Here is a 26,425-nt window from a genome sequence, read left to right on the forward strand (position 1 = left end):
GCAAGGACGAAGACGACGACGACGACGACGACGTCAGCGATTCACCCTTTCTCCCTTCGTTACTCGACGTCCGTCTCTCTTTCTCCAACTATTATTCCATCTTCAACATTCACGTATATATACGGTATATATGTACACAGACACACACACAGACACACACACACACACACACACACACACACACACACACACACACACACACACACCTACAGACAGACAGACATGTACAGTCTGGCAAAATCGACAGAGAAACCTGCGAATTCGCAAGCTACACCTTCTCGGTATAGCTCCTAGAAGGAACGGCTGCCTTGGATTATTCAACGCGAAATGGACATCTTCCTCCCTCTCCCTTTCCTGCCCGTTCTTGGCCTGTACGTAATATTAATATGTCCTCTTCTGTGTGCGAGGTGCCGCGGAGACAATGGCGAAGATTGTGTTGAATACAGTAATCAGAGGGCGGACTGTGAGTCCCCGAGAGACTTCGCCGCATCTTCTCGCTCGGTTGCGCTCTCGTTGCTTCGCCTCTCTTCGCGCCGCCGACCATCCACCGTCGTCTCTGATCCCGCAGGAACGAGCCCTTCCGACGAGAGCGAGGATTCCCTTCCGACTCTCCTCCCTCATCCCCCTTACGACGCTCGCTTTTCCTTCCTTCCTTCTCGCCGTTCGCTTCCCTTCGGTCTACGTATGTTAGACCTCGCTTAAACGGTTTCCTTAAGATCCACTTGTGCCGCGTGCACCGCTACGCGTTGCTGAAGTTAATTGAGAGCAGGAAGGGTCGGCGAGTTTTATCATATCTCGAGGAGAAAATGTTCCCTCGAGAGAGAGAAAGAGAGAGAGAGAGAGAAAGAGAGAGAGAGAGAGAAAGAGAGAGAGAGAGAAACTTAACCCTTTTCGCTATAATCTTCAATTATTGCAATTTTCCGCAAATTTTTTTTTTTTTTTTTACAGGATTGTGGAAAAATTTTCTTTACGTTCAACGGATCGACGCGTATCTTTCGCGATCTTCCTTCGCTTATAAGGATCCCATAAATCAAAGGTATCGGTGATTTACGCCCTTCATTAGACGCGCTATAATATAACACAAAGGTACTAAATCTTAGCCCCCCGTGACTCGCCGCGTAATTGATCACCGTGTAGATCTTGTTAGCGACAAGTCGAATCTCAGTGACCTATCGATAGCGCGGGCGACGCACTTATCTCATATCTTCGCCCGTAATTGAATCTCGCTGGCGCTCGAATATTAATTATCAAACCGTCTGACGCTAATTTACCGCGTAGCTGTTGTGTTGTGTACTTGCTGGTCAGTGTCTCCCGATGTCTTGCTTATACACGAAACACAATCGATCGCCGCGTCTATTCTAACGGTCACTCTTTCGAGCGTTATCGCAGCTCAATTAATTGCCCATTTACGTGTCGCAACTACACACAATCGACGCGTTTTAATTAACGATAAGGCGAAGCGAGATGGTAAACGCTGTCACGGCGACTAAATTAAGCAGAGTGCACTGGAATTGAGATCATTATACATGATCTTCGCGCGCAATTAACGTGTAGGATCACCGTGCTTGTGCGACACAATGCAGAGGCGGAAACAAAACGATATATTTACAACTCCCGCTTAATGTTCATGGCGATTTGCAGGCCATACTGTGACACGCATACGTGTCGTCGCGGCGGATGTGGAGAACGCGTCGGAGCTGTAACGAGCGCGTACAGCCTTCAGGGAGCAGTTGGCGCCCCTCGAGGGTAGCAACGCGACTTTATTGCAGCAATAAGAGTTATCACCCGGCGATAACTGCCCTCATAACTTTCCCGCGCGATGAATACATTCTCGCGTGTTCTGTTTCTCTCCCTCTCCCTCACCCCACCCCCCTCTCTCTCTCTCTCTCTCTCTTTTTCTCTATTTTCGCTTCCGCCCTGCAATATCCTGCAGCATCCGCACGCGACGCGCCTCATCCACGTCATCGTCCTCTCGAGTTGTCTCTCCACGCGTTTTCCTTCCCTCCGCTCATCCCTCTTTTTATCCTACGAACGACGAGCACGGTCTCCTTTCATTTTACTTTTTTGCGATAACCTCCTCCGTCTCCTCCCGCCACACTCGCGCGACACGCGTCCCGACTTATTCTCCCGCTCCACCAAGTAACAGCTGATCGTTCTCACATCCTCGGACGGGGAATAACAAGCTGAAAACTCAGCCAACTGACTGGACCTTTGTTATCTTTGATGCGGAAGATGCGGGATATACGTGAAAAAAATGCACAGAGCTAGTGGCTTTTGATTTTTAGCTACTCGTGTTACTTTTTCTTCAACAATATAATATATATATATATATATATATATATATATATATATATATATATATAAATCTCTAGATAAAACTAAAAGTTTATAAAATTAATAGATACATGAAATATAAGTATTTCAAGTATTTCGATTTTGAGGTACAAAAATGCGTTATTTACATAATTTCTTCTATTGTACTTAACTCTTACTATTGTTATTTTTGGCACCTTCTAACTGTACAAGTGGGTTAGAGTATTTTCGATAAGTTTATTACTTAATATGTAAAAGTGTTTTAAAAAAATCTGAAAAAATGTATATACCTTCTTTGAACATTCTATATAAAGATTAAAATAATAAATTTGAAAAATAATTTACTTAAATATATGATTTTATGATTATTTGTTTTTCGAGAAATTGACGTTGAAAAATCACAGACAAAAATGATGCATCAGTACGGAATAAGGGTTAAACAGGACTTTTTCCTGAATCTATTTTTTCGATAAACAATATGTAGTCCAATGTTTCATGTTTAGATTCGTGGATTTATGAGATGATCCTCACAAATACGTGACGTATCTTCGTCATACTCGATTTCTACGTCGCATGTGCAAGGCGGAGGCGGAGGCGGAGGCGGAGGCGTTTTTCTTTTATCAACGCGAGCGGAAGGAACGGAGCGAAAAAACACGGCGGATATATGAAAGCGACGGTATCGCGAAACTCATAAGTTGAGGGAACGTGGGTTCGCGCGGCCGTGGAATCGTAGGCGCTGTCACGTGCCGACCGCCCGGTTGTATCGATATTAACGACAACAAGTCGGCGCTACGCACGCGAGCAAGCACCACGACAGCTCACGGAGATTACTTTTTCCCAAGGCACTCCGACAAGGTGTGCCGCAATTAGTACCACGAGAGAAATTCCGTCCGATTAGAGCAATCTGATGTGTCGCGGAAACGCTGCTTTTTTTTACGCTGCACAAAAGCCGCGCGCTTGTTGCACCGATAACCATCATCCGCTCTTATTATTAACGCGTAACGTTATTTCCGATTTGAACGAAACGGCATTATATAACGCTAAGATATATAGAATCGTGTTTAATCGCGATATCAATTTTTGCACCCACGGTCAATTTGCTTTATTTTCAGCGTTATTTATTCGCCGCTCTCGATAAAACATTCAGCATTGTTGTTTACCATTGATATAGATAACATTATTAGTGAACGGTACATTTTTAATCCCATCAACGGAAGAACTTGGATGCGAATGTAAATCCCGCATTGCACCGCAATTGTTTGAAACTAAAACTCGTCGGACCGTTGTAACTCGGCAAACACACAGAGTTAATAAACTTCTGTACTGCCGCGCGGTTTTAATTGGCACAAACAACCAACGTCAATGGGACCAATTTAAAAATTAACGTCTGACCGAGACCGCAATCGTGAATTTATTCAATCCATAGTGTCGTTTTTGATAGTGCACACATCGCGAGTATCACACGATGAGTATTAAAAATTGGGTCGTCGGAGGTCGATCGCTCGATTGCCAGGAAATGCCGGGATGTACCGGGTGATCTCGTTTTCGTTATTTCGAGCGGGATTATAAGTATGTCGTAGTCGGCTCTCAGACATCCGGCTACCTCCTCCCCGACTCGTCTCTCTTCGCTTTTGCGTCCCTTCGTTTTTGCGCGATCCTTCCTCTTCTACCCTTTTCGCCTTCCTCCCCATCCCCGACGTCGTTGCGGAAATTGCCGGCGAAATATTTCGGCTTCCAATGTGGTGCGATTAATCCGAAAAGTGAGGCGCAATATCCGAAATTACGGTACACATTTCTCTCGTACCAGCCGCAATAACCAAGAGAAAACGGCACAACTGGTAACAACGTATTGCACGATTAACGGAACTGCGAGACTGCGGGCTTTTGTGTACGTGTATTTGCCGTCGTGTCGGTCCTCTACACCGCCCACGAGATTTCCGATTTATCTGGAAATCGCGCGTCTTGCATGCTCCACTCACCAATTCCGGCTCGCCAATAATGTCGAACGCGAACAATTTTAATGTATATATACATAATATCGAGAGAAATATCGGATTAAATAATATATATAGCGACGGCCAAGATATGAAATATTATTCGTTGTAATATTATAAGCTGCGTCTATATATTATATTATGAACGGAAAGCTCAACTCGAAGATAAATAAATTTCGTATAATAAGTTGACAAATTTAATATCTTATTTTTAAATTTATAAAATATAAAAATTTTATAAAAGAATACAGCCAAATAAGAACCAAAAATAATAGTAAAAGACGTATTTTATTAAAGTCGTGATGTTACTTGAAATATCTGATTGGTATTTTTATACCAGTATATATATATATATATATATATATATATATATATATATATATATATAAAATATTTATTTATTTATTTATTACACACACACACACACACATACACACACAAATATACATCTATTTATTACAAACACCCGGCAACTATAAGATTGTAATAATACCGGAATCCAACTCTGGTTTAGTCGATATTAAAGTCCGACTTTATATTGACAAAACTTTGGCGGGTTACTCCGCGTGCCATTAGTGTGCATTAGGAGTCACGTAATCGATAACGGGTGTCGAGAAAGTAGCTGGTTTGCTCAAAGAAACTCGAGCAGCAGCGAGGAGCGAGAAACAGGGCGAGAGTTAAAGTTTCGTCGAATGTATGTATTCGCGCGTATGTTAAAACATTGTTAGTGATAGTCGGTATATTACGTATATTATGGGCGAGTTTACATAACCATTGTCTGCCGCGCTGCGTTATCTTTTGAAAAATGTCCCCTCCGTTTTTAACCCGGTGCCCCATCTCGCGCCCGGCGCTCTCTCGTACAAAATGTGGAAATGCAAATATTTAAGTATAATTTCCACCGTAAGGCAGAATACACAGCCCTCTCCTCACTTTTCCGCGCGTGCTACGGGGTCTCGCACTAACCCTCAAAGAAATAAAAATCCTAGCTCGCCGAGGAATAACTATTTCCCTCAAACCTTTTGGTAAGCTGACCGTGTCGTAACTCAAACACGCCGTTTAAAGGAACTCAATTACTCTCGGTATTAAATTCTCAACGCAGGAGTCGTCGCGAACACGCCTCGTTCATAAAGAGCATCTTTTTTTTTTTTCTTTTTTTTTAACGATTTAGCGCCGTGAGATTCTCGTCCGTGAACTACGTGCTTGTTAATAATTTTATTTTATTTTATTTTATTCTTTTAAGCGAGAATTGGTTCGTTTAATTTAATCGGCACTGTTAATAACTTGTGACATTTTTACAAAGACTAATCGCCTTGAATCTAGATGACGCAGATGGGAATTGTGCGATGTACCTACTGGCTTTCATTTATCACGAGCTGATACGCAAGAAGCTGTAATATTACATCAAGGTGACATAAGAGCGATATATATAGGTATACACGACATGAGCAACCAGGATAATCGACAATGAAACGCTCGAGAGGTACGTGCGATGTATGTACTTATAAAAGATCTATCTCTTATTCGAAGCGTTGGATCGCGAAGCGAGCGAAAAGAACGTCGAGGATACAATGTTATGCGGGCGCGGCAGTCCTGATACCGATGACACAACAAAGAGCGGTGGAAGAAAGCGCAGAGAGTGCTTTCTCGAGGTTTCGGGGGCGATGAGGGACGGGAGTGGATCGGGAAACGGGCGGTCGGATAGACAATGTTTAAATGCTTTTCGATACGAGAGTGAGACGGAGATTTCATCAAAGCGCAAATTCCTGCGAGCTCGAGGGAGACCTTCGTGGAACCGATGCCCGTTCTTCACCCGCCTTCAACCACCGTAGAAGGGGGTCCGGGAAAGGGGGTCGAGGATCGTCGGCGCGGCTGGTGGAAGCCCCGGTCTCTTATGGAGGGAGATTCGGTGCGTCGGGAAGGGAGGATTCTCTAAGCAAGGGTGAGAGAGAGAGAAGTTTCGCGAGAAGACGAGCTACGAGAGGCACAGATAGAAGGAACAGGGTTGAGAAAGGATGAAGAAGGACCGCGTAGAATAGTCGGCGAGAAGGAGACGCGCAGAGAGATGTCTCTGTGTGAGAGTACGTTGAGAAGAGTGTGCGTGCTTGTGCGACGAATAGAGAGCACGGTGATAAAACGGGTTGGTCCAAGCAAGACGAACAATGGGGATGAGACAACGAAGAGCGTGCGAACCCCCGAAAGAGGAGCTCCGCTGCGGCGGCGGCGGCGGCGGCAACGGCGGCGACGGTCGTGTGGAGCAAACGGGAGGAAGAGACGGAAATCGCGACAGAGACAAAAGTAGCCTCTTTCGGAAGAGGGAGCGAAAGAGAAGCGAAATCGAGGAGGGGAAGAAGAGCGAAAACGGGAAGAGAGAGAGAGAGAGAGCGAGAGAGGCGGAAACATCGCGAAGAAGATCGACGACGGGAAGGGGTGGCAGAAATCGTGCGCGCGAGACGAAAGGGACGAGAGTCTGCCTTGCATCTCTCTTTATCTCTCTCTCTCTCCCTCCTCTCTCTCCCCCTCCTTCCTTCCCTGTACGGAAGAGAGACGGAATTGTGAGGATGGAAAAGGCGGCGGGGATAGTTCCCGCTGTACTTGACTGGCGCACGAATGCGAGAGAGACAGTGTCAGGGGGGAGAGGGGAGAAACTGGCGCGGGGGTGGCGGAGGAGAAGAGAAGAGAAGGGAAGGGAAGGGAAGGGAAGGGAAGGGGAGGGAGGTGAGGGAAAGTACGGGAGGCGTACGGGCGTGCTGGGTGGATGGGTGCTGGTACGGTTTTCAAGAGGAAAGAGAAGGAGAGGGGTGAGAGCAGCGAGTGGTTGGTGCATTATTGATCCCAGTGTGTGCGGACTGGGCAAAAAGAGGAGCCTCCGGCTCGGCCCGAGAAAGAGACGGAGCGATACACCTCCGGCGTACGAGGGCGAGAAGGAGACACCGCCGCGTAGACCGATCTCGCAGACAGATATTAGAAATGCGTTCGCCTCTTACCCGGCATGCGGCGGCATCCGCTGACGAATCCCGCGGCTGAAGAATCGAGAGATCCATCCGGGATGTGGTGAATTCACACCTGGCTGGATAATTTGAAGTAGGTGGCGAGGCGAGGCAAGAGAGAGGCGATGAAGGAGGAGGGGGAAGCAATGGGAAAAGGCCAAGGTGGATCGTATACGGAGGAATAATCCAATCCTGAATGTTCCGGCGATCCTGGATATCCCGAATACAGTGAATCGCGTTTTAAGTCGCGGTATTATCCGGGGGAATGAATTATTCAGGAAAGACGATAGATACTGTTCTTGTTTCGAGATCGCTCTGATGGAACTCCTATATATATATATATATCCTTTATGTGCGCCACCGATACCCGGAACACACAAGGAATGGCGATGAAGAAAACGATAATGCGACGCGTTACCTCGTTTTATTGTCCAGTACGGTTCCCGATCGGCAAAAGATCGAATGAAAGAGAGAGAGAGAGAGAGAGAGAGAGAGAGAGAGAGAGAGAGAGAGAGAGAGAGAGAGAGAGAGAGAGAGAGAGAGAGAGAGAAGGAGAGAAGGAGAGAGACAGAGAGAAACGATTAAGTCTTCAATGGCGAGAATCCTTTTTCAACGAATGTATATTTGTTCTCCGCGATCCTCTTGTCCTCGCGAAAAGCGCTTTACCGCCCGTTATCCCGTCTGTTCCAACGTAATCTCGATATTTTCTAGAAAAATCGCGATCTCTTGACAAAAGCGGACGTGACCAAACTCGTCTCGTTGCACAGGCCCGGTAACAGTATTATATGGCTATTGCGATTGTCTTTCGATTTTTAGATGGATTACTGTTCGCTGTATTAACTCTTTCATTTTCAGCGTCCTCCATAATGGAGATATACTCTTCCACTCTTCACTTACAACATGTATTTAGTTTCCGTCTAACTCGATAATAATTGTGTCTCAGCTAAAGTTTTAATTGAAATTTTATTATTTAGTTCGACTTACAATTAGTTTAATTGTATTTTATTTTTTATACTCTGACAGAACATACACTCTGAGTGTTTCTCACAATTTATTTTTAAAAAACGCCACGTTTTTTACAACATACTGATATATATATATCTAGCATGCCCCTTCTTTTTTTCATGTAATAGCGTAATGTTATTTTTCTTGTATAAGTGGATTTGTGGTGGGAGATCCGAGCGAATCGACATTTATCTCTTTCTCTCTCTCTCTTCCTCTTGAAAATATAACAATTCGATCGTTAGTAAAAAGATTTACCAGATTGCAATGTGTCTTTTGTCTCGTAGGATCAGCTTCGCAAACGATCTTTATCGTTCTCTCGTTCGATCGAGTCTGAAACGAGCGTTCGAGCCTCCTGGAGTATCCAGCTCGCGATCAATCATTGATATGAATCAGTGCTGTACCGATATATACAATACTGCCGGTATTCTTTCCAGTTATTTATTATACGTCGAAATTTAATGGCTCCGCCACGCATTCGACATAGTTTCAAAGAGTAAGTCCGCCGTTATCGATCTCCCCGTCGACGTGCCGCTTCGATCGACGTTGTTACCGATAGGAACGACGCGACGCGCGAACGTTACCGAGAAGAATTATAGAATGCTTTTGTCAGTGGTCTCTATTCATAATGCCATTCACGTTCGCGCGCGCATACTATAAAATTTATTAAAAAAAAAAAGAGAAAAAAAAACATTCCTCCGGCCAGAACTCATTAATCAGGCCGATGGACATTTTATAGGACCGGTGAATAATTCAGGCCATTACCATCAGCACATTTTAAACGTTCCGCAAATAAATGCTGGAAATTCTACGAATTCCGGAAATTTCGCTAAAAGTTTGTATGCGGCCGGACATTTCCTGGCGCGAGTGTGTGTCCCGCAAGAGTATCATATCGAAATTCACGCTAGTTTCCGTTGTCAGTCATTTTCCAGTGTAGATATTTGACGAGGTAAAGCCGTATAACAGTCGTAATAACGCTCTGATAATTATCGAGGGTCTGCCGCCGAATGGATCGCGCGCGCGCGGAAAATGTCACGCGATGTCAAACGCATGCCAAACACCCGGTAGATAATTTTTCGAGAGCCGCGATTAATAGAGCGGAAGAAACAATTGCATTAATGCGTAAATCCCCCCCCATTACACGTAAATTCCCTGAACGATAAATTTTTCTTCGTTACACAATCTCGTTAATAAAGCAGCTGGATACGGTATCAGATGGAACGTTATGTGCCAGCGAAAACGATAAATAACTCGCGCTCGATACGTCTATTTGCCGTTCCGCAAATGAACAGCGCTGTTTTTCGAACACGGTGAAAGTAAATCGACAGCTTCCGAAATACGTCGCGAAATATCTCTCTCTCTCTCTCTCTCTCTCTCTCTCTCTCTCTCTCTCTCTTTCTCCCCCGCTCAGCATGGCGGAGCAAACGCCGATTTTTCTCCTTCCCCGGGATAATCCATTTCTGCCTCGCGGCGTCTCAATCTGGACGCGATAAGTAGCGAAGTACTGCGAAATGGATTTTCCTGACGAATCCGTCTAGTGGCTGAAGATGCATAGCTTCTACTACTCTAGATATATATATATATATATATATATATATATATATGTCTCGTTTCTCTCGCAGGTTTCCTCTAATTAATATTATTAAGTGATTAGCACTGGAACAATAGGAATTTAACAATGGAAGCGCATCGCCGTGTCCATTGCCCACCTCCCTCCTCTCCCTTTCCCTCTCTTTTCTAGTCGAACCATACTTTACAGACTTTTAAACGAGTCTTTTCTTGTCTCCTTCGAAATACAATGAAGCTACTTCGCTTTGATTACGCTTCTCACTGCCCTGCATCTATTTTATCTAAAGTTTAAAATACTATCTCTTATCTTACAGGATCTTACATCACTGATATTATCGGATATTAAATGATCGAATTTCAGAACGCATTGCGTTCAATCACGTATTTTATTTTGATATGTAAATTTACGGACGCTTCTCGGGAGGAAGAGGAAAGGAAAAGTTTAATATGAAAATTTCATAACTTTCTATCTTTGACCTAGATTTTTATTATCCGTAGCCTATCGTATGTGTATGTGTGTGTGAATGGAAGGAAGGAGTCGCATGTTGTATATTAAAACTTGTTACACGCGACACACCCCATTTGTATCGGTGCATGTTTGCATATATTCACCGATATTATAGAGATTTTAACTTATTTTCTAACGTATATTCACGATCCCGACTAACCGGTTATTACCAACTTCCATCCATTTTTTTCTTAAACTTTAGCCTTTCACTCTGAAAGTATTTATGCTCAGATTAAAAAAAAAAGGACTCATGAAAAATGCAATTTTTTACTGAATACTTTAATTCACGTCAAAATGTCGATGGTTCAGAAGCTATACTAGCTTGACATTATATCTATGCGGTAGGAAAAATATATATTTAAATTTATCGAATTTAAACGAGTTGATTTATATAAATAAATGCGTTATCAGAAGCGTGATAGTGACTGGAGCGAAAACATGAACGAGACATACGATCGATACATTTTGCAGTGGAAAAGAAAAAAATACAATACCGGTTATACTTATATATTTTTTTTATGTATGACCTAGTTTTTCGTATATATTGTGCGCATAACTGCAAAACGTTACGAATTGGTACAGCTGTTATCTTTCAACAATAAAATATAGCGACATATAACATTTACCAGGCTAAGGATTAATACATTTTAATTATTTTTCTCCTGTCACATGGGATATATTAGAGTTCAATTTTTTATAGTTACCCAATATTTTGTTCGCTTAAAATATACTTGGCTCATTTTATGCTTTTATACTCCATTAAATTTTACAACGGTACAACACTCATTTTCGATCTGTACTTTTTCTACTGATATATATATATATATATATATATATATATATACATACGTGCACATTTATGGAATTGCGATTATTTCTATTGTGTTTTTTTTGTTTCTTTTTTGCGCTATGTGTGTATCATTAGTGCCGTGCGAATATTTCGAAAACGTTGACGTAACACAGCGCACGTGCTCGACTTGAGAAGTATGACGACGAACCCTTATGTCGAGTGTAAAAAGTTCTAATGAATGAGTTTTTTCTGCCTAACCGTCTTTTTCATTTTTCCTCGAGGAAAATTAAACGCGCCGCCTACAATTACGGGTTAAGTGAGAAGCAAAAATGTTACATCTTCTATTATTTATATTTAAATCATTGATATTTATTGCTAAAAATCAACAGTATATCAGATTATATATCATTATAAATTTTTATTATTCTCAAGAAAATTTTTTTTCTGAAATCTTGAATACAACTTTTTAATATATGTCCATGATCCAACTTGATTTATGCTCCCTATTCAACTTATGATTAATCTTTCATCTTGTGATACGTATATTTCGAGTTTTATATGAATAGCACGTTTGCTGAAAATAATATCACATAAATAAATAATATCATATAAAATCAATGTTGCACGGATATGCTTGTTACTCGTAATCCATACAGATTTGCTCGCATAATTATCTTGATTTAAGATAATTTCATTTCTACTATATGAAACACTCGTATGCCGCACACTGCCGTTTAATATACCTTGCACCTTCTACAAAATACATCGCAGAGCATCTGCATTTAATTCTTGGCGCCGAGGATATTAGGTGTGCGCATTAAAGTGGAAAAAGATTTTCCTCCTCTTATTCAGAGAGAAAGTATCATAAAGCATATGAGAAAAATGTTTCAGATAACTTTTATTCGGTAGTGATGAGATTCGTTTTAATAGAAATCACAAAGGATGAATGCAAAAGTAACATTATTTTTTTATTTGTTTATTTAAATAAATTTGTCTTTGCTTTTTTTTTTTTTTTTTTACTTCGTTATTCCATGACTTTCAAAACGAGTCATAAAGAACGGAAAATATAGACTTGTTACTGTTTGTTTCCTTGAAACGCTGACAAACGCAGATCGTACAACGACAAAGGCATAAACGGAAGCCAGCATGTAAAACTAGGTGCGAAGTGCGAGCTTTACGAGCGAGATCTGCGTCCAACGACAGACAGACCGAGAGGGATGGGGAGAAAGGGGAGAGAGTTCGTGTCGTGGTCACGATGATGGATCAAATAAACGGGCATTTCCATAGCGATTCTGTGTCCAACATAAACACTATCGTTTATCATTCGCGTGCTGCGCCAGCCACTTTCATCTCTATTTCATTTCACGGTGTCGAGGATCATCGTTTTCAAACAAGATTTATCAGGGAGGACGAAAAAGATCCCTTTCGAGAGATACAAATTAATTTCTTCAAAATAAAGTCATCTTTCTATCTGTTTGTATATAGCATAGATGAAATTTTTTTGGGGGAAAATATACGTAGCGTAAAATGCATAAAAATAATATTAATATTAATCGCTTGGAAAAAATTGTCTTGAGACACTTTACGAGGAAAGTATTTAGATATAATTTCATTTTTTATTCTCTTGTTACCAACTTTAAAAATTTATATTAATAATAAATTATATCATTTTTCAAGAAGGTGGATTCTTTTGCGTTTTTCTCACAATCAGTCTCATTTGTTTTGATCGTTCTTTCTCGTGTTCGCAATAAATGACGAATACTCGATCGGAGGAAAGCGCTGACATGGTACGTCGATAAGAACGTAGGAAGGCAGTAGCACGAGGATACGCGTAGGAAGGCAGGAAGAGGAATACTTTACGAGCGAGGTCTACCATGAATGACAATCGCTAAGGTAAACCTGGCCTGACCGAGAGGGCAAAGGGTAAGGAACGCCAAGGAGAGGAAGTAGGAGCTCATAAAGGATGATCAGCTCGTAAAGCTGATCACTCCTCGATAACTCCGGAGCACTGCGATGGCGGACTTGCACGGTACCGTCGCTTTATCTTCGCGGTACAACAGGTTAGCCAGAAAATAAGCAAGGCCGTAACCCTGCGAGAATCCCACTGGAGGAATCTCTCGGAGACATTCTTCGAGACATCTTCTTCGAGTCAATCGATACGAACGCGAATCAACTTGACGTACGTCTTTGCAATAGTTACCAGTTGTCATCATTGCCTGATAAGAGCGATATTGTTCTACGTAATACGTCGTGTTCTTTCTCGAGTACAAATAAAAGAAAATAAGAGAATCACCGACCGGACGGACGTGATTGAGCGAACATGGACGATTCGTGAAGTTTTCTCATTTAATTCTCATTTAAAATGATCGTCGGATAAAAAGCCGGCAGATATTAGAAAGCGGTGGCGACGCGAGGTAACCGGAAATACGCGGCCGCTTAAAACTGCCGAGTCACGTTCCCGTACGGGGAATTAAATAATGCCTTAGCGCGGTTAGATCGTAGAAAAATGTGCGGCACGTTCGCAATTTTATCTCCTGATTTGTTTACTTACGTTTATTCTCGTATTCCTCCCGGGAGAGAACGTGAATTTATTCAGAAAGACGGGGACGGGGACGGGGACGGGGACGGGGATGGGTCTGGGGGATGTACTGGCGAAGGATGAGCGGGGGGAGGGGGCAATAGTAGCGGTTGGAGTGTCGGCGGGTAGAGGGTTTCGAAGGGCGGAGGACGGTGTTAGTCACGAGTTGGAGAAGCAGCCGAAGGCAGAGCGCGCCTTTGCTCCATTTTTAAAATTCTTTACGACCTCCTTCGATACTCCTTCGCCCAACTGTAGCGCGGATGAAAGGTCACGTAAACGACAGAGGGAAAGGGCACGTTCCTCCTCCCTCCTCTCCTCCCTTTTTCCCCCTTTTCGCCTGCTTTACCGCTCCTCTTTCCGCGTCCGTTATCTTTCTTTACAGAGTCATGGAATGTACACATATCACGAGCGTGTATCCGGCAGACCACGTTTGTCCGACCATCTTCGTTTTTATCACTTTGGCTTATCGCGTCGCGCGTTATTCCCGCGCTGGTTTTCACTTCGATCGTTTCAACTTTTGCGAAATGCAAATCGTTTTGTGATTCGATTAACTGCGTCGTTTTAGCCTGCGTCGCCTTTTATTAACGCAAAATACCTCGTAATTCACATCGCGCTTATAATGCGAAATTAAATTGTTATCACGGTCTGCTTATTACGATTTAACGCATAATTATTTTATTCGCTCCATATAAATTCTGATTAAAATGTAATAATTACTGTAATATTGACTTCCTTGGTCATCAAACATGCCACGCGAGTTATTATACGAATGTATCTAATTATCAATATTATATGAATGTATTTAAGTAACATATCCTTTTAATAATACTCAAAAATAAAGGTTTTTTTTTCCCGTATCTTTTTCAGCTTGTCTAATGAAATTCTTGCAATTTAGCAATTCCTCGCTCTAAAATAAACGCTATCGTGCTGTGTTCCGTTTTCCCTTCTTCTTTCTCCTTGTGTAAGCTATGTCTGCATAACGCTCGTTAAGGTCAACGACCCGTCTCTCTCTTCGCTGAACGCCACGAAGGTGCTCGGCGTGTTGCGAGTAATTGCAGTTGCAACGCCGGCGCCGGCGTGAATGCAGTAAACTCGCTCGAAATTACATCAACGCGAGATCCTCCTCGGGCTCGGCAAGTTTCGCCGGTTGGGTCGCGGCGCGATGCAACGCATCGCGCTCGCCTAACCGTTTTCTATCCCGCCAGTCGTGTTGCATCCTGGCAAAATCATCCTCGTGGCCGGCGGGACGATAAAGTTTCGCGGCACGAATCGCGGGACACCTGTGACCCGAACGATGTTTCAAACTTCGTCGGCTCAAGGTCGTAGCTTTCAGGGGAGGGGGAGGGGGAGGGGGAGGGGGAGGGGGGAGGGAGATCGACGTCGATCCCCTGCTCGGCATAAGTGGTCGCCGGACTCTTCGCCTTGCCAGCGATCACACATCGAACTTATGAGATTGTTATTTCAGAATTCAAAGTATGGCAGAATATTTTGTTATTGTTATTTCAGAATTCAAAGTATGGCAAAATATTTTAATGTTGTCAATCGTTAAAAATATCGTCGGGTCGTTCGTGATATATGTCGACTATCGATCGACCATCTTTGTGACACGAGGGTGACATTTGTAGGAGGAAGAGGCGACCGCCGCGGAAACATTTATGCAGACAGTCGTCGATTTCCCGACTGGTGTAACACTCTAAAGGGACGTACGCATGCGCATTTCTGATTCACGAATTCGCCGATATACATGATTCATGCACGCGTATGCATTCGCGAGATCTTACGCGTTCTCTCCTCCCCTCCTCTCTCTCTCTCTCTCTCTCGCTCTCTTTCTCTCTTCCTCTGGATACATCCCTCAAGTCAATATATAAAAATACGCGATTAATCTAGATTTCTTCGTTCGAAATATTTTCAACAGCGGCAAACATGTGCAAAACACTTGCAACGTTATTGTTTATCACAAAATTTACATATATAATTATAGTAAATAAAAGCAATACCGATAAATTAATTTACGAGATGTTTACTTTATTTAAAACTTAACAAGACATATATTCATGCACATACACCCCGAATGAATCTTGCAATCATACAATTGAAGATTACTATCTCGCTGAAACACTAGAGCAATTGGATCGCGCGTGTTGCAGAGAAGACTGCAACCCTGAGGATTTAGTAGAATTAAGAATAACATCATTAGGGAGTAGAAGCGGCTCGACGGTTTGTGCTACATTTTAGTCGAAAACGTTCGTTCGCCAAGTCTAATTACGCGTTGCCTCGCGCGCAGCAGCTGTACGGCACATTCCGAGATGCAATTTCTGCAAGTTGACCATGTAACGGGTAACTCATTCCGGCGCGATAGAATCGTGTAATTAACTGTAAAACATTACTTTCGTAACTGTGATGCGTTGTGCAAATAGAAGCTGTGCAATGTGAATTGAATTGTTCTTGAGAAGGAAACACAAATGTCTAAGTATAAAAGAGGAAGATTACATGGAATATATGTTATTCTTTAAAATCGAGAGAGAGAGAGAGAGAGAGAGAGAGAGAGGGGGGGGGGGGGAAAGCAACGTTCCTATCCTGTAGAATCTTTCGATATCAAATAAAATGATTGAAAAACGCGTCGCTTCGCTAAATATACGAAATCAACATCCGGTTATCGATCTCTCGGGCTGCGTTACGTTGTATCGGGTTACTTCGGCGCAGTTCCGGCAACATAACTCGAATAGAAGGATATCCGCAAACATCCTGTGGGGAATCGTATTCGAAAGGAACATATCGCCGTTGCCGTAGTCCAATGATATGCCTCAGGCATGCATACGTTCCATCAGCCACGGCGCATATCTCGACGCATTTCGCGCATGGCTGATCAGCGCAATAGATAATTTATCCGCAATATATCAGAGCCGCGAACTCGGATGCTGTAGCTTGGATGACGCTCGAGCACAAATCGGTTTATGAGAAAGCGATGAGAAAATGGCCGTTTAATCAAAGATTATGACATTACAAAATTTAAACACGAAAAATTGAGAGAAGAAACAATATTTTTAAGCTATGCTAAAACAAAACTGATTTAATAATTAATAATTAATAATTGTTAATAATCTTATCAGAGTGTGCGTTCGTCTTGCGTGTTATTTTGACATCTACTGAAAATATACATATATTCATTACGCGGCATACGACGTTACTGCAAATTACTGCAAATATTTCGAAATATAAGATTTTGAAAATTTTCTTATTTTATTTTTACATAAGTATCATTTTGATTCAAATAGCGAAGGTGAGCGCGAAGGATTTGTTCGTATATCACGTTGCGTTCGGTGCCATTTCTGCAACGCGAGTAATCGTGACAATGTTCCTGAAACAGAGAGCGATTGCGCGATATTCCTGAAACGGAGTTATGTGTCCGTTTGTGTATGTACACGAGGCATCTACGGCGCATCTATGGTACATCTCACGCATAGCCGATCGATACCACGGATATTCCTCGAGGCACGTCGTAATTTGAACATTCGGTGTAGAGTGATTTGCGATATAATATAAGAGAAGATAAGCTGAAGAAAAGATGAACAATCCTGTACTCTTGTTTAAATATCGTATAAAAATAGCCATTTTTCACACTGCATTTTACTCACAATTAGTTAAATCAATCGTCTCACTGTATGGAGATATTTGCATGTTATAAATGCTATTTTTAATAATTATTACATTATTAAATTATAAAATATTTATTAAAAAGAGGAGAATTTTATTTTTGCATTTATTAAAAGTCCTTATTCTATTTACGATAATTCAAATTGTATTTATATGTTCATATTTTATTATTAATTTCGTCTATATAAAGGAATAATATAATATAATTCTATAAATATATAATTCTATAATTATATTATAATGATTATAATAAATTAAATAAAATTTTTAAATATATTTATATGTACATACATACATACATACATACATAATTATTTACATGTACATATATATATATATATATATATATATTGTATGTTTTCCTTACACTATATAGTATATGTACATACATATACACATATTATAAAAGCAAAATTTCTTTGACTCACCGATACGATGTACAACGGCAGAGTTGTAATACATAATTCTGACCTATAAAAAAAGAGATATATTTAAATTACAAAAGAGTATTTATTTTACACAGAATAATTAACATTTTTAAATTATTACGCACAATATAATATTTTTATTATTTCTAATTTGTTTTTTTTAAATGCTGTACTTAAAAAATTATGTAGTTTAAAAAAAAAATAAATTTAATTCTTATATAAGTATCTAGATAATTTTATGTAGAAATATGTATAAATATATATAAAATATTTTATATATATTTTGTATACATATATTTCAAGATATATATATTTAAAATCTCTAGAATATTTTATACGTAATATATTACATCTTAATGTAAAATTCAACGCAAAGCAATTACTTCATAATGAAAATAAATAATAAATAAATTATAAATTATTTACTTTCCGGTCTGCCGTTGCCCAATGCCTTCCCTCGGGCTTCCTCTTGCTCTCTTATTCATAACATTTGATACTTCTTCATGGCATTCGCAAAATTATCGATCTTACACACGCATTAACAGAAAAGAAAACGCGATTGCACTACTTTGGACGACACACTTGATAATTAATCGTACGCGATACGTATTTTATTATACATTGACGAAAAAAGGCGAAAAGATCGCACAAAGAATTTGCTTAACGAGTCTAAACTAACCCAAAAAATGTACCGCCAACCTCACGTATAATTTGGCGCAATATTCTTGCACACATATGTACCTCGTTTATAAATAAGAAATCAATCGCAAACTAGTTATAATTACTATAATAATCTTTCGATATACATATTTCTCGCGAATTACATTTCAGAAGTATAATACGACGACAGACGGAGCGTCTGACTTTGGTACCTGTTCTCTCTTTTGTCAGCGCGTGAATGACAAGGTCACGTAAATAGTAGCGAGCTCTGTGCCACGACTACGCTTGATTTCCCCCACCTTTTACTACTATACAAATAAATTCTCTTATTTTGTAGTATATACATTAAATATTTCATAGTAGTAAAAAGTGGGGGAAATCAAGCGTCATTCGTGGCACAGAGCTCGCTACTGTTACGTGACCTTGTCATTCACGCGCTGACAAAATAGAGAACAGGTATCAAAGTGAGACGCTCTGTCTGTCGTCGTATTATACTTCTAAACGCGGATTATTTTGTCCTTTGAATTTCAAATCAACTGTCAATAAATATTTAATAAATGAGATATTTAATAGATGAGTTACTTGAATCTCTTTTGATCCGACGATTTACGCGTTACTTGATGCTCTCGATCTGAAAACAACGGGTAGAATATATTTAAATCGTAAATATCAAAATGCGATGCGAAATACATTTGAATCCAAACATTATTAAAGCAATTATCGTGATGAAAATGTATTAACTAATTTATAATTCTTATTCCCTGCCGTCCACGTTGATTCTTGTTTTGAAATGTTATACATTGGGTGAAATATCTGCTTTGATAAATACATATCAACGCAGCTATTCCGTACGATTTATATATTTTAATGAAGAATCGAAGAGGATAGAATAAATTATGAATTATCATATTTTATCGCCGTAATTGTTTCTTTAACACATTGTTTGGATTTACATACATATATTTCGAGCTTTTAATTTTTCGTCAATTAATTTATTCCGGAATTGCAAACTAAAAATGCGGCAAAATCGAATCAACGAGAAGACGTGATTGAAACATCTGTTTATTAATAATTAATTAAAAACAAAAAGAACAAAATATATATTTTGCATTTTTTAGTTTATAGTACGTTAAATATTTTATGTGACGATGATGAAATAATTCACACGTGGTATTTAACGCTATGTAAACATCAAGTTACACGTTTGTTTACAATGTGCGTGGTAACCTTGTCACTCGTGCGACGAAGCTCTAATGTATCAGTAGTGGTATGAAGTGCTCTATATTATTATACGTATACAGGGTGTGTTTATTCCCTGGGAAAGCATGGAAAACTCATTCTCAGAAATTTCTTTTACATCTGCAAAAATAGGGAAATCTCATGGAATTTTATGGGGATTCAGGGAATTTTTTCGAAAATTCTCTTCTTCGTAATTTATACTAATTTTTATTATTATATTTTCCCTGTGTGGAGAACAATTACTATTATATTGTCGCGAAGCAAAGAATATAGAGAATTAACACGTGTAGCGCGAAACGTATTAAGAACATCGCGGACGATTGGTACGCGCAACATTGGTCGCATTACACCATCCCCGCTACAGAGATCAACACGTGACTCAGTTGCACAGTGGCCACGGAGCTGAGCGAAAAAAATGAGCAGAGACAAGCCGAGCCGAGCCAAGTGTTGCCAAGTCAAATCGGGATCGAATCGAGGCGAGTCATGGTAGTCCTACGTCGTCGTTTTCGTCAATTTTACGCGATAAGTGTACATTGAAAGTAGATCGAGGTTTAAGGACCATAAGCTTGAGACAGATTTGTTCCGTACGCATTTATAACAATCGGTGACGTCTCGCGACCTTTCGATCCTGTGCAACTGCGTCGTTTGCCGCCATATTCCTGTACGCCATTGCTTCGGGCGTATTTCGGCGATTATTTGCTCCACCGATGAGCATCGCGAGTTCTGTAACATTACAGAGGAGGATCCGAATGTCGATGGGTATCCGTGAGTGTCAAGGCTCGCGAATTCGTCGAAAAACGTGATTTGGATTGTGGGAGGGGGAAGGGGAATAAATTAATTAATTATTAATTATTTATCTATTAATTCGTGAAAAAGTACGCACTGAATTTTTTTTTTGATGTATATAATTACGCGATGATTTTGTTATCATTCGTAAGCAAGAAGGTATCGGTTTGACGTAGGTTTCGTGTATCTATAAACGTTGCAAGTCGTAATATACATCGAAATTGAAAGTGTCATGCAAAATGTCGCGCGAATGTTTTATGAGTTTTATAGTTGGATTAACGAAGGCTTAGAAAACTGATGGACCTAGGATGGCATCGAGCTTTGTGAGAGCAATTAGATAATTTATTACAAATGAAGTAATTTATTACGTATTATTCGGAAATTTTTTGTCGCAATTATCGCATAGCATATTTTGTACAATTCCATTTAAGTATGTGTGTAGCTGGCGTCTCACTTTGTGGAAATTTATTAATTATTGAGAGATTAATTTTAGCTTCAATTTTAATAGTTCTAGAATTTTTTATTTTAACAAATAGTGCTATTAAAAGAATGGTCTAAAAAAATCGGAACAAACTGTGATGCCAGGTTTGTTGTACTTTGTCCTCCGACTATTTTTGTAACATTCTTATCCGATTTTAAGTGCTGCAATAATTCTACAAAATTCTATATGTATAAAAATTATTAGAATATTAATTATACAAATTAGATCGTTTGAAGCGTTGGACATAAATAAGATTTCGTGTTATAGCGGCGTCTTGATCTAATTTATTTAATAAATATTCTAATTTTTATGCATACCTAGAACTCTGTTCAGAAAGTATAAGTAATTTCAGAACAACAAAAAAAGAAATAATACGAAATCTCATTTAAAGTCGATAGAACGATCGAAATATGATCAGCGGCCAATCTAATTTGTTTAATAAATATTTTTAATAAATTTATATTTTCATATTTTTAATAAATATTTCAATAATTTTTACGCATAGAACTCTATGGAAATTAAAAGTGATTACAGACTGATACGAAAATTTCATTAAAGTCGATATAACTATCAAAATAGAACTATCGAACGGTATTTCATCGCGGTATTTATACGTTTGGCGATACGTTTTGAGCGATCTAATTTGTTTAATAAATATTTTAATAGTTTTTATGTATAGAACTTTTTCGTATAACTATTGTGACACTGTCAAGTAAATCTGGCAAGAAATTTAAAACAAATCGTTGACAGACAATGTGAGACACAGCGTGAACTTGAGGTTTTAGTTTGTCTTAAGCAATTTTTTGATTTAATTGAACTATTTTGTTTAATTTGTAAATAACTCTAGAATTATTAGAAATAAAGTCAGAGTTTTCAACAATTAGTGAGTTTCCAGAAGCGAGACACCAGCTTTACACACACCAATTAGCCAGCCAATCAAATTATATGTATAATATATATAAAATTTTCACGTCGTGTTTAAGATTTATATACAATTAGAGATTATTTATATAGAAATTAGATTTTTTATTATTTCCGCTTAATTTCGGAGTTTATTATATATTTTATAAAAGTACGTATCCATTAAATTTTTTTTATTAAATATAAAGATCAAATATATAAAAATTTAATTATACGCAATCTGAAGTATTAATTAGTTTAAACATATTTTTTATAATATAATATTGTATACACTACAACTCTGTCATTGTGGCAAAATTAATTTTTATTTTATTGTATTTTATTATATTTTATTTTATTATATACACATATACATATACATCTATATACAATGTATGTATATAAAATTTTATAAATAAGGATTAAATTCATCTTTTATGAGAATTGTGTAAACAAGATGAAACTCGAAATTATTCTGCATATAAAGTTATTATTACATATAAGACTTAATTATTCCATTATCATCTCATACACGTAAATACATTCTTCGGTATCCAGCACGCGTTTGCTGCGTAGCACATTCTGTTATCGATCGAAGAGGATTATAATCTATGCGGCGGAATCTATACCGATTTTGCGATAACTGTCGTTCATTAGCAACTCGAACCGGAAGTTCGATGCCTGAGGCAGCGCATAATTCGAGCTTACCTCGCCGCGCGTCTTGCGTTGCCTCGTGACGTGCCATTTCGTGCACAAGCAGCACGGGTAACACGAGTCGCAAAGCACAGCCTACACAATGACGGTGCTTCTCACGACGACAATCCGGGGATTGATCACGCACGATTAGGATGATGGTGCGTTACGCGCCACTTGCGCCGTGAGATTACAACGTGTCAATTATTGCGCGCTCGTTTTACTATTATTACGGATTTCGCTTTTAGTCTCGAATTGCTAGGCTTAGGTTTCCGATAGGCCGATGATCGGGGCTCATCAGCTATATCTGGGATCTAGAACACTATGTATTCAACAAGCGGACCAAATCATATATCTCATACTGATTGTGAACTTATGTGAAGTAATAATTACTAAATGAAAACATATATTTATTAAATATTTATTGTATGTTCATTCAACAATGCGGTATAAATTTTGATAAATTACGATATGGAAGATATTTTATGCGCACACACACACACACACACACATACACACACAAAATAGGGGATGCATAAAGATAAAATATTAATTAGTCCTTGAAAATATTTTAATATGATGAATATTTTTTCTAAATAGAGATAAAAGGAAAATGATATTGATACAGAAAAGAAAATGTAATTTACACGATGCAGTGGATTTTATTACATAAAGGTAGATCGGGAGAAAACTCGTTATCACATTCTTACAACGCACATACATATGACGCACATCGCGATAAGTAGAAAGTGTATGGTTCCCGCATGAATTACCTCTCGCGTGTGCTTTCTCGGTTTCTTCGGCACAGAACAAGACCGATAGAAGCCACTTCGTCCCGAGGATCGATAACGTGGTCGCGATAAGATGATGGCACCGATAGAATATCGCTTTTGATAGATTAGTCGACCTTTGCCGTTCGATGCGCCTTTGTTACCCCACGCGATCTAACGAGACGACGTGCTTCTTTGAGCTCTCCAGCGAAACGGTAGGAGCTCCGCTCGTTATCAACGAGATGAGATGGCTAATGCGATCGAAGGTAAATCGAGAAACGAGCAGCTCTTATGATCTGCTCCCACGCGTAATACCGCGCCTTTTGGATCGGTCAGGAACTACATTATCAGAGAGACGCATAAGAAACGGATGTCACAATTGGAAGAGAAGATTCTTTGATGCGCGGATTTTTTTTTTTTTTTTTTTTTTTTTTTTTTTATCACGATCTTATACTCGCGCGATACCTTATCTATTTCAATAAATTACTTTCGATAGATTTGATAACTGCGTTGTCGAAAAATGGCGGAAATTGTGATATTTTGTTTGGTACGATTTTTTGTGGAGTGACTATTCGTCGCGAGCTAATCCGTCGTTTCCAACCGAAAGATCCGCGACGGGAACGCGTGAATAAGTATATAATAAGATGGAGAGATGGCGAAGCCCCTCGTATCCCCGTCTCATAAATTGCTGCTTATCTCGCGTAACGTGATCCACACTGGGCCATTATCATGCTAATTCACGATTACCTGACCTCCCTTCGCGCGCTCCTCCGACCTCGCTGTTACTATCTGGCTGCAACTGGTTATGTTAAATTGGGATTAATACCGCAACCATGATCTAGACCGCCTACGATGACGACGTGTCATTAAAATGACGCTGTCGAATTCAACGTTCAATTGAACACGCGAGCGTGCTTCCTATCTATTATTAATTAGATACGTGAATACGCGCGTGTACGCGTGACGTACTTGGATCGTTGATAACGTGAATGTATTTTAAAATCAGTTTATTAATTTTCATGTAATTTCGTGTAATCATATTCTGTGTTGTTCGTATCATATATGTTGATTTTTTTTTCTTTATATTTGTTTTACATACTTAAAATAAAATTTAAATAATTTTTCTAGCGTTTTTTTTTTTGAATGTGTACAGAAAATAATTGTTGCATGAATATACTTAAAACATGGTTTCATTTTTTCTTATTTTTCTCGTTTAATTCTTCTATGATGGTAAATAAAAAAAAATGCGGAAAAATTATTTAAACACTAAATTTGAACGTTTATTACATACAATCTTTTCTTAAAAGTGTGTTACCGCTGTTAATTACTACCTCGCAAAGGTCTTATAAATTTCTGCACACTAAAACCGCTTATTTAAAAACTTAGTGTCGTTAATTAACGCGTTTAAAAAGAGAAAAAAAATGACAAAAAAATTTCTACGTATCCTCGAAATTGTATTAAAATTTCGAATATTATAAAGATATAATATTTATAAAAAAATTATTTTCTTCTTAATGAGTAAGGATTTTTTACACGAGGAGAATATTAAATCAAAATTCAAGACGCCCAAGTTTAATTCAAAGTTGCCAAGATATAAAGCGGTTAATCAAAATGCGAAAGCACGGTTACTCCCGTATTCTCACGTCGTTCGTCACCAACGTTCATTCGCTGTTAATTAAGTGGATAATTAATGTGGTTGCGCTTTCTCTACGTTCGAAAAATCTAGGATTCTCGTAAAGCCACAAAAATCGGCTATGGCAATTAGTTGGTTGAGGCAAGACCGCGTTGTTGCAACGAAGCGAAAGCATACGACCGGGATTGAATCAACTGGAAAAAACTTCGAGTAATTCCGGACGTTTGTTTTGTACATGGCTGTTTTTCTCACGCGGGCTAATTCCTTCAATTGATTAATAAATATCTTTGTTGGAAAACCTTCCATTATCCGCGCATTTTACTGCGCAAAAACTTTTCCTCATTTCTCTTCAGTTATACTGTCGTCAAAGTATTATTTCCAAACAAAAACTATTTATTGAAATACGTTTGTTTTCATCTCGTTTATTTTATCTTGTATATATAGCTTTTAATTCTTAGAGTAGCTATATAAATATATAAAAGAAAAAAAAATAAACATATGCGATAACTATTACAAGATAATGTATGTATTATGTATATTATGCATCTTCTTGTATTATCATACACAAAATTTTGTAGTAACATAATCATTAAAATACATTGCATATAATTTCATTGCATATACTATAAATTCTAACTAGCTCCGAACTATGCATGTTATTGATTATTAATTAATTACATAATTGGTAAAACTATTGTTGAATTTATCGATATCCAACGAAGCGCGATCCATGCGTATAATGTGTGGTCGACCAACCGATACCAAATCAGCCTGACGATTTGTACAGGATTCCTCGTGCGTAGTATAGATTCATGCATCGGTTGAAATTACATGGCCATCGTGACACGTGGAAAATGAGATATTATTCACGCAACCGCGTATATTATAATCCTCGAAGATGAGCGCGAGAGATGGACCAGCACGAATATTGATTATTCGTTCGAGTCAACAGTCAGAAAATCTGTTTTTCGCAAAATTTTGAAATTTTTTTAGTTTTTAAGTGATAAGTTACAAGATGTATCAGAAAATTGTAGTGAAAAATTATTTTCTATTTATTTTCTATCTAGTTTTATTCGCTGAATCAACTAGCTTCCTTTCTTTTTCTTTTTCCCTGTTTCGTTTTAATTTTGGAAAAAAAAGAAAACTGAAATTTAAGCTGTAATCTGACGAGCAATATTTTTTTTTTATATAAAAAAGGATGTATTAAGGTTAGTCAGATAATTGTTATTATCCCGCGATCCTTGCATCTGCCTAACAATAAGTATAAACTGAGAAGGCAAATAAAACTGCTTGATTATAAAGTTTTGGCAAAAACTTTTTTGTTGAGATACATTCATTGCGATTTTAATAAATGTCAGTTATTGTAAGAGTAATCATTTTTTTCCGATACGAATCAATATTCATATTCTGGTTTCTCGTGAACGCAAAGGGTAAACTCGC

At 39.0% G+C, this 26,425-nt stretch overlaps 1 protein-coding gene and 1 long non-coding RNA gene across 6 annotated transcripts in view; one reads left to right on the forward strand and one right to left on the reverse strand.

The window, feature by feature from the left end:
• The window catches only part of LOC140667872 (uncharacterized), a 248,724-nt gene extending 230,439 nt beyond the window's left edge, over positions 1 to 18,285 (reverse strand). The window contains exons 1-2 of the long non-coding RNA XR_012047079.1: positions 18,250 to 18,285; positions 17,824 to 17,866 (exon numbers count right to left, since the gene is read on the reverse strand). This is a non-coding gene — a long non-coding RNA (uncharacterized lncRNA). The remainder of the gene's footprint in view (positions 1 to 17,823; positions 17,867 to 18,249) is intronic.
• The window catches only part of LOC140667864 (E3 ubiquitin-protein ligase MIB1-like), a 297,267-nt gene that overhangs the window by 162,090 nt on the left and 108,752 nt on the right, over positions 1 to 26,425 (forward strand). The window contains exon 10 of one of the 5 annotated variants that reach the window (XM_072896170.1): positions 5,628 to 5,646. The exons of 3 other annotated variants lie outside the window; for them this stretch is intronic. In XM_072896170.1, coding sequence (XP_072752271.1) covers positions 5,628 to 5,631 — 4 coding nt within the window. In that variant the 3' untranslated portion in view covers positions 5,632 to 5,646. Of the gene's footprint in view, positions 1 to 948; positions 2,290 to 5,627; positions 5,647 to 26,425 lie in introns of those variants that run through there. One more of the 5 variants, XM_072896163.1, reaches the window with a different exon arrangement.

Source organism: Anoplolepis gracilipes, chromosome 7 (genome assembly GCF_047496725.1).
Source record: "Anoplolepis gracilipes chromosome 7, ASM4749672v1, whole genome shotgun sequence".
Lineage (NCBI taxonomy): Eukaryota > Metazoa > Arthropoda > Insecta > Hymenoptera > Formicidae > Anoplolepis > Anoplolepis gracilipes.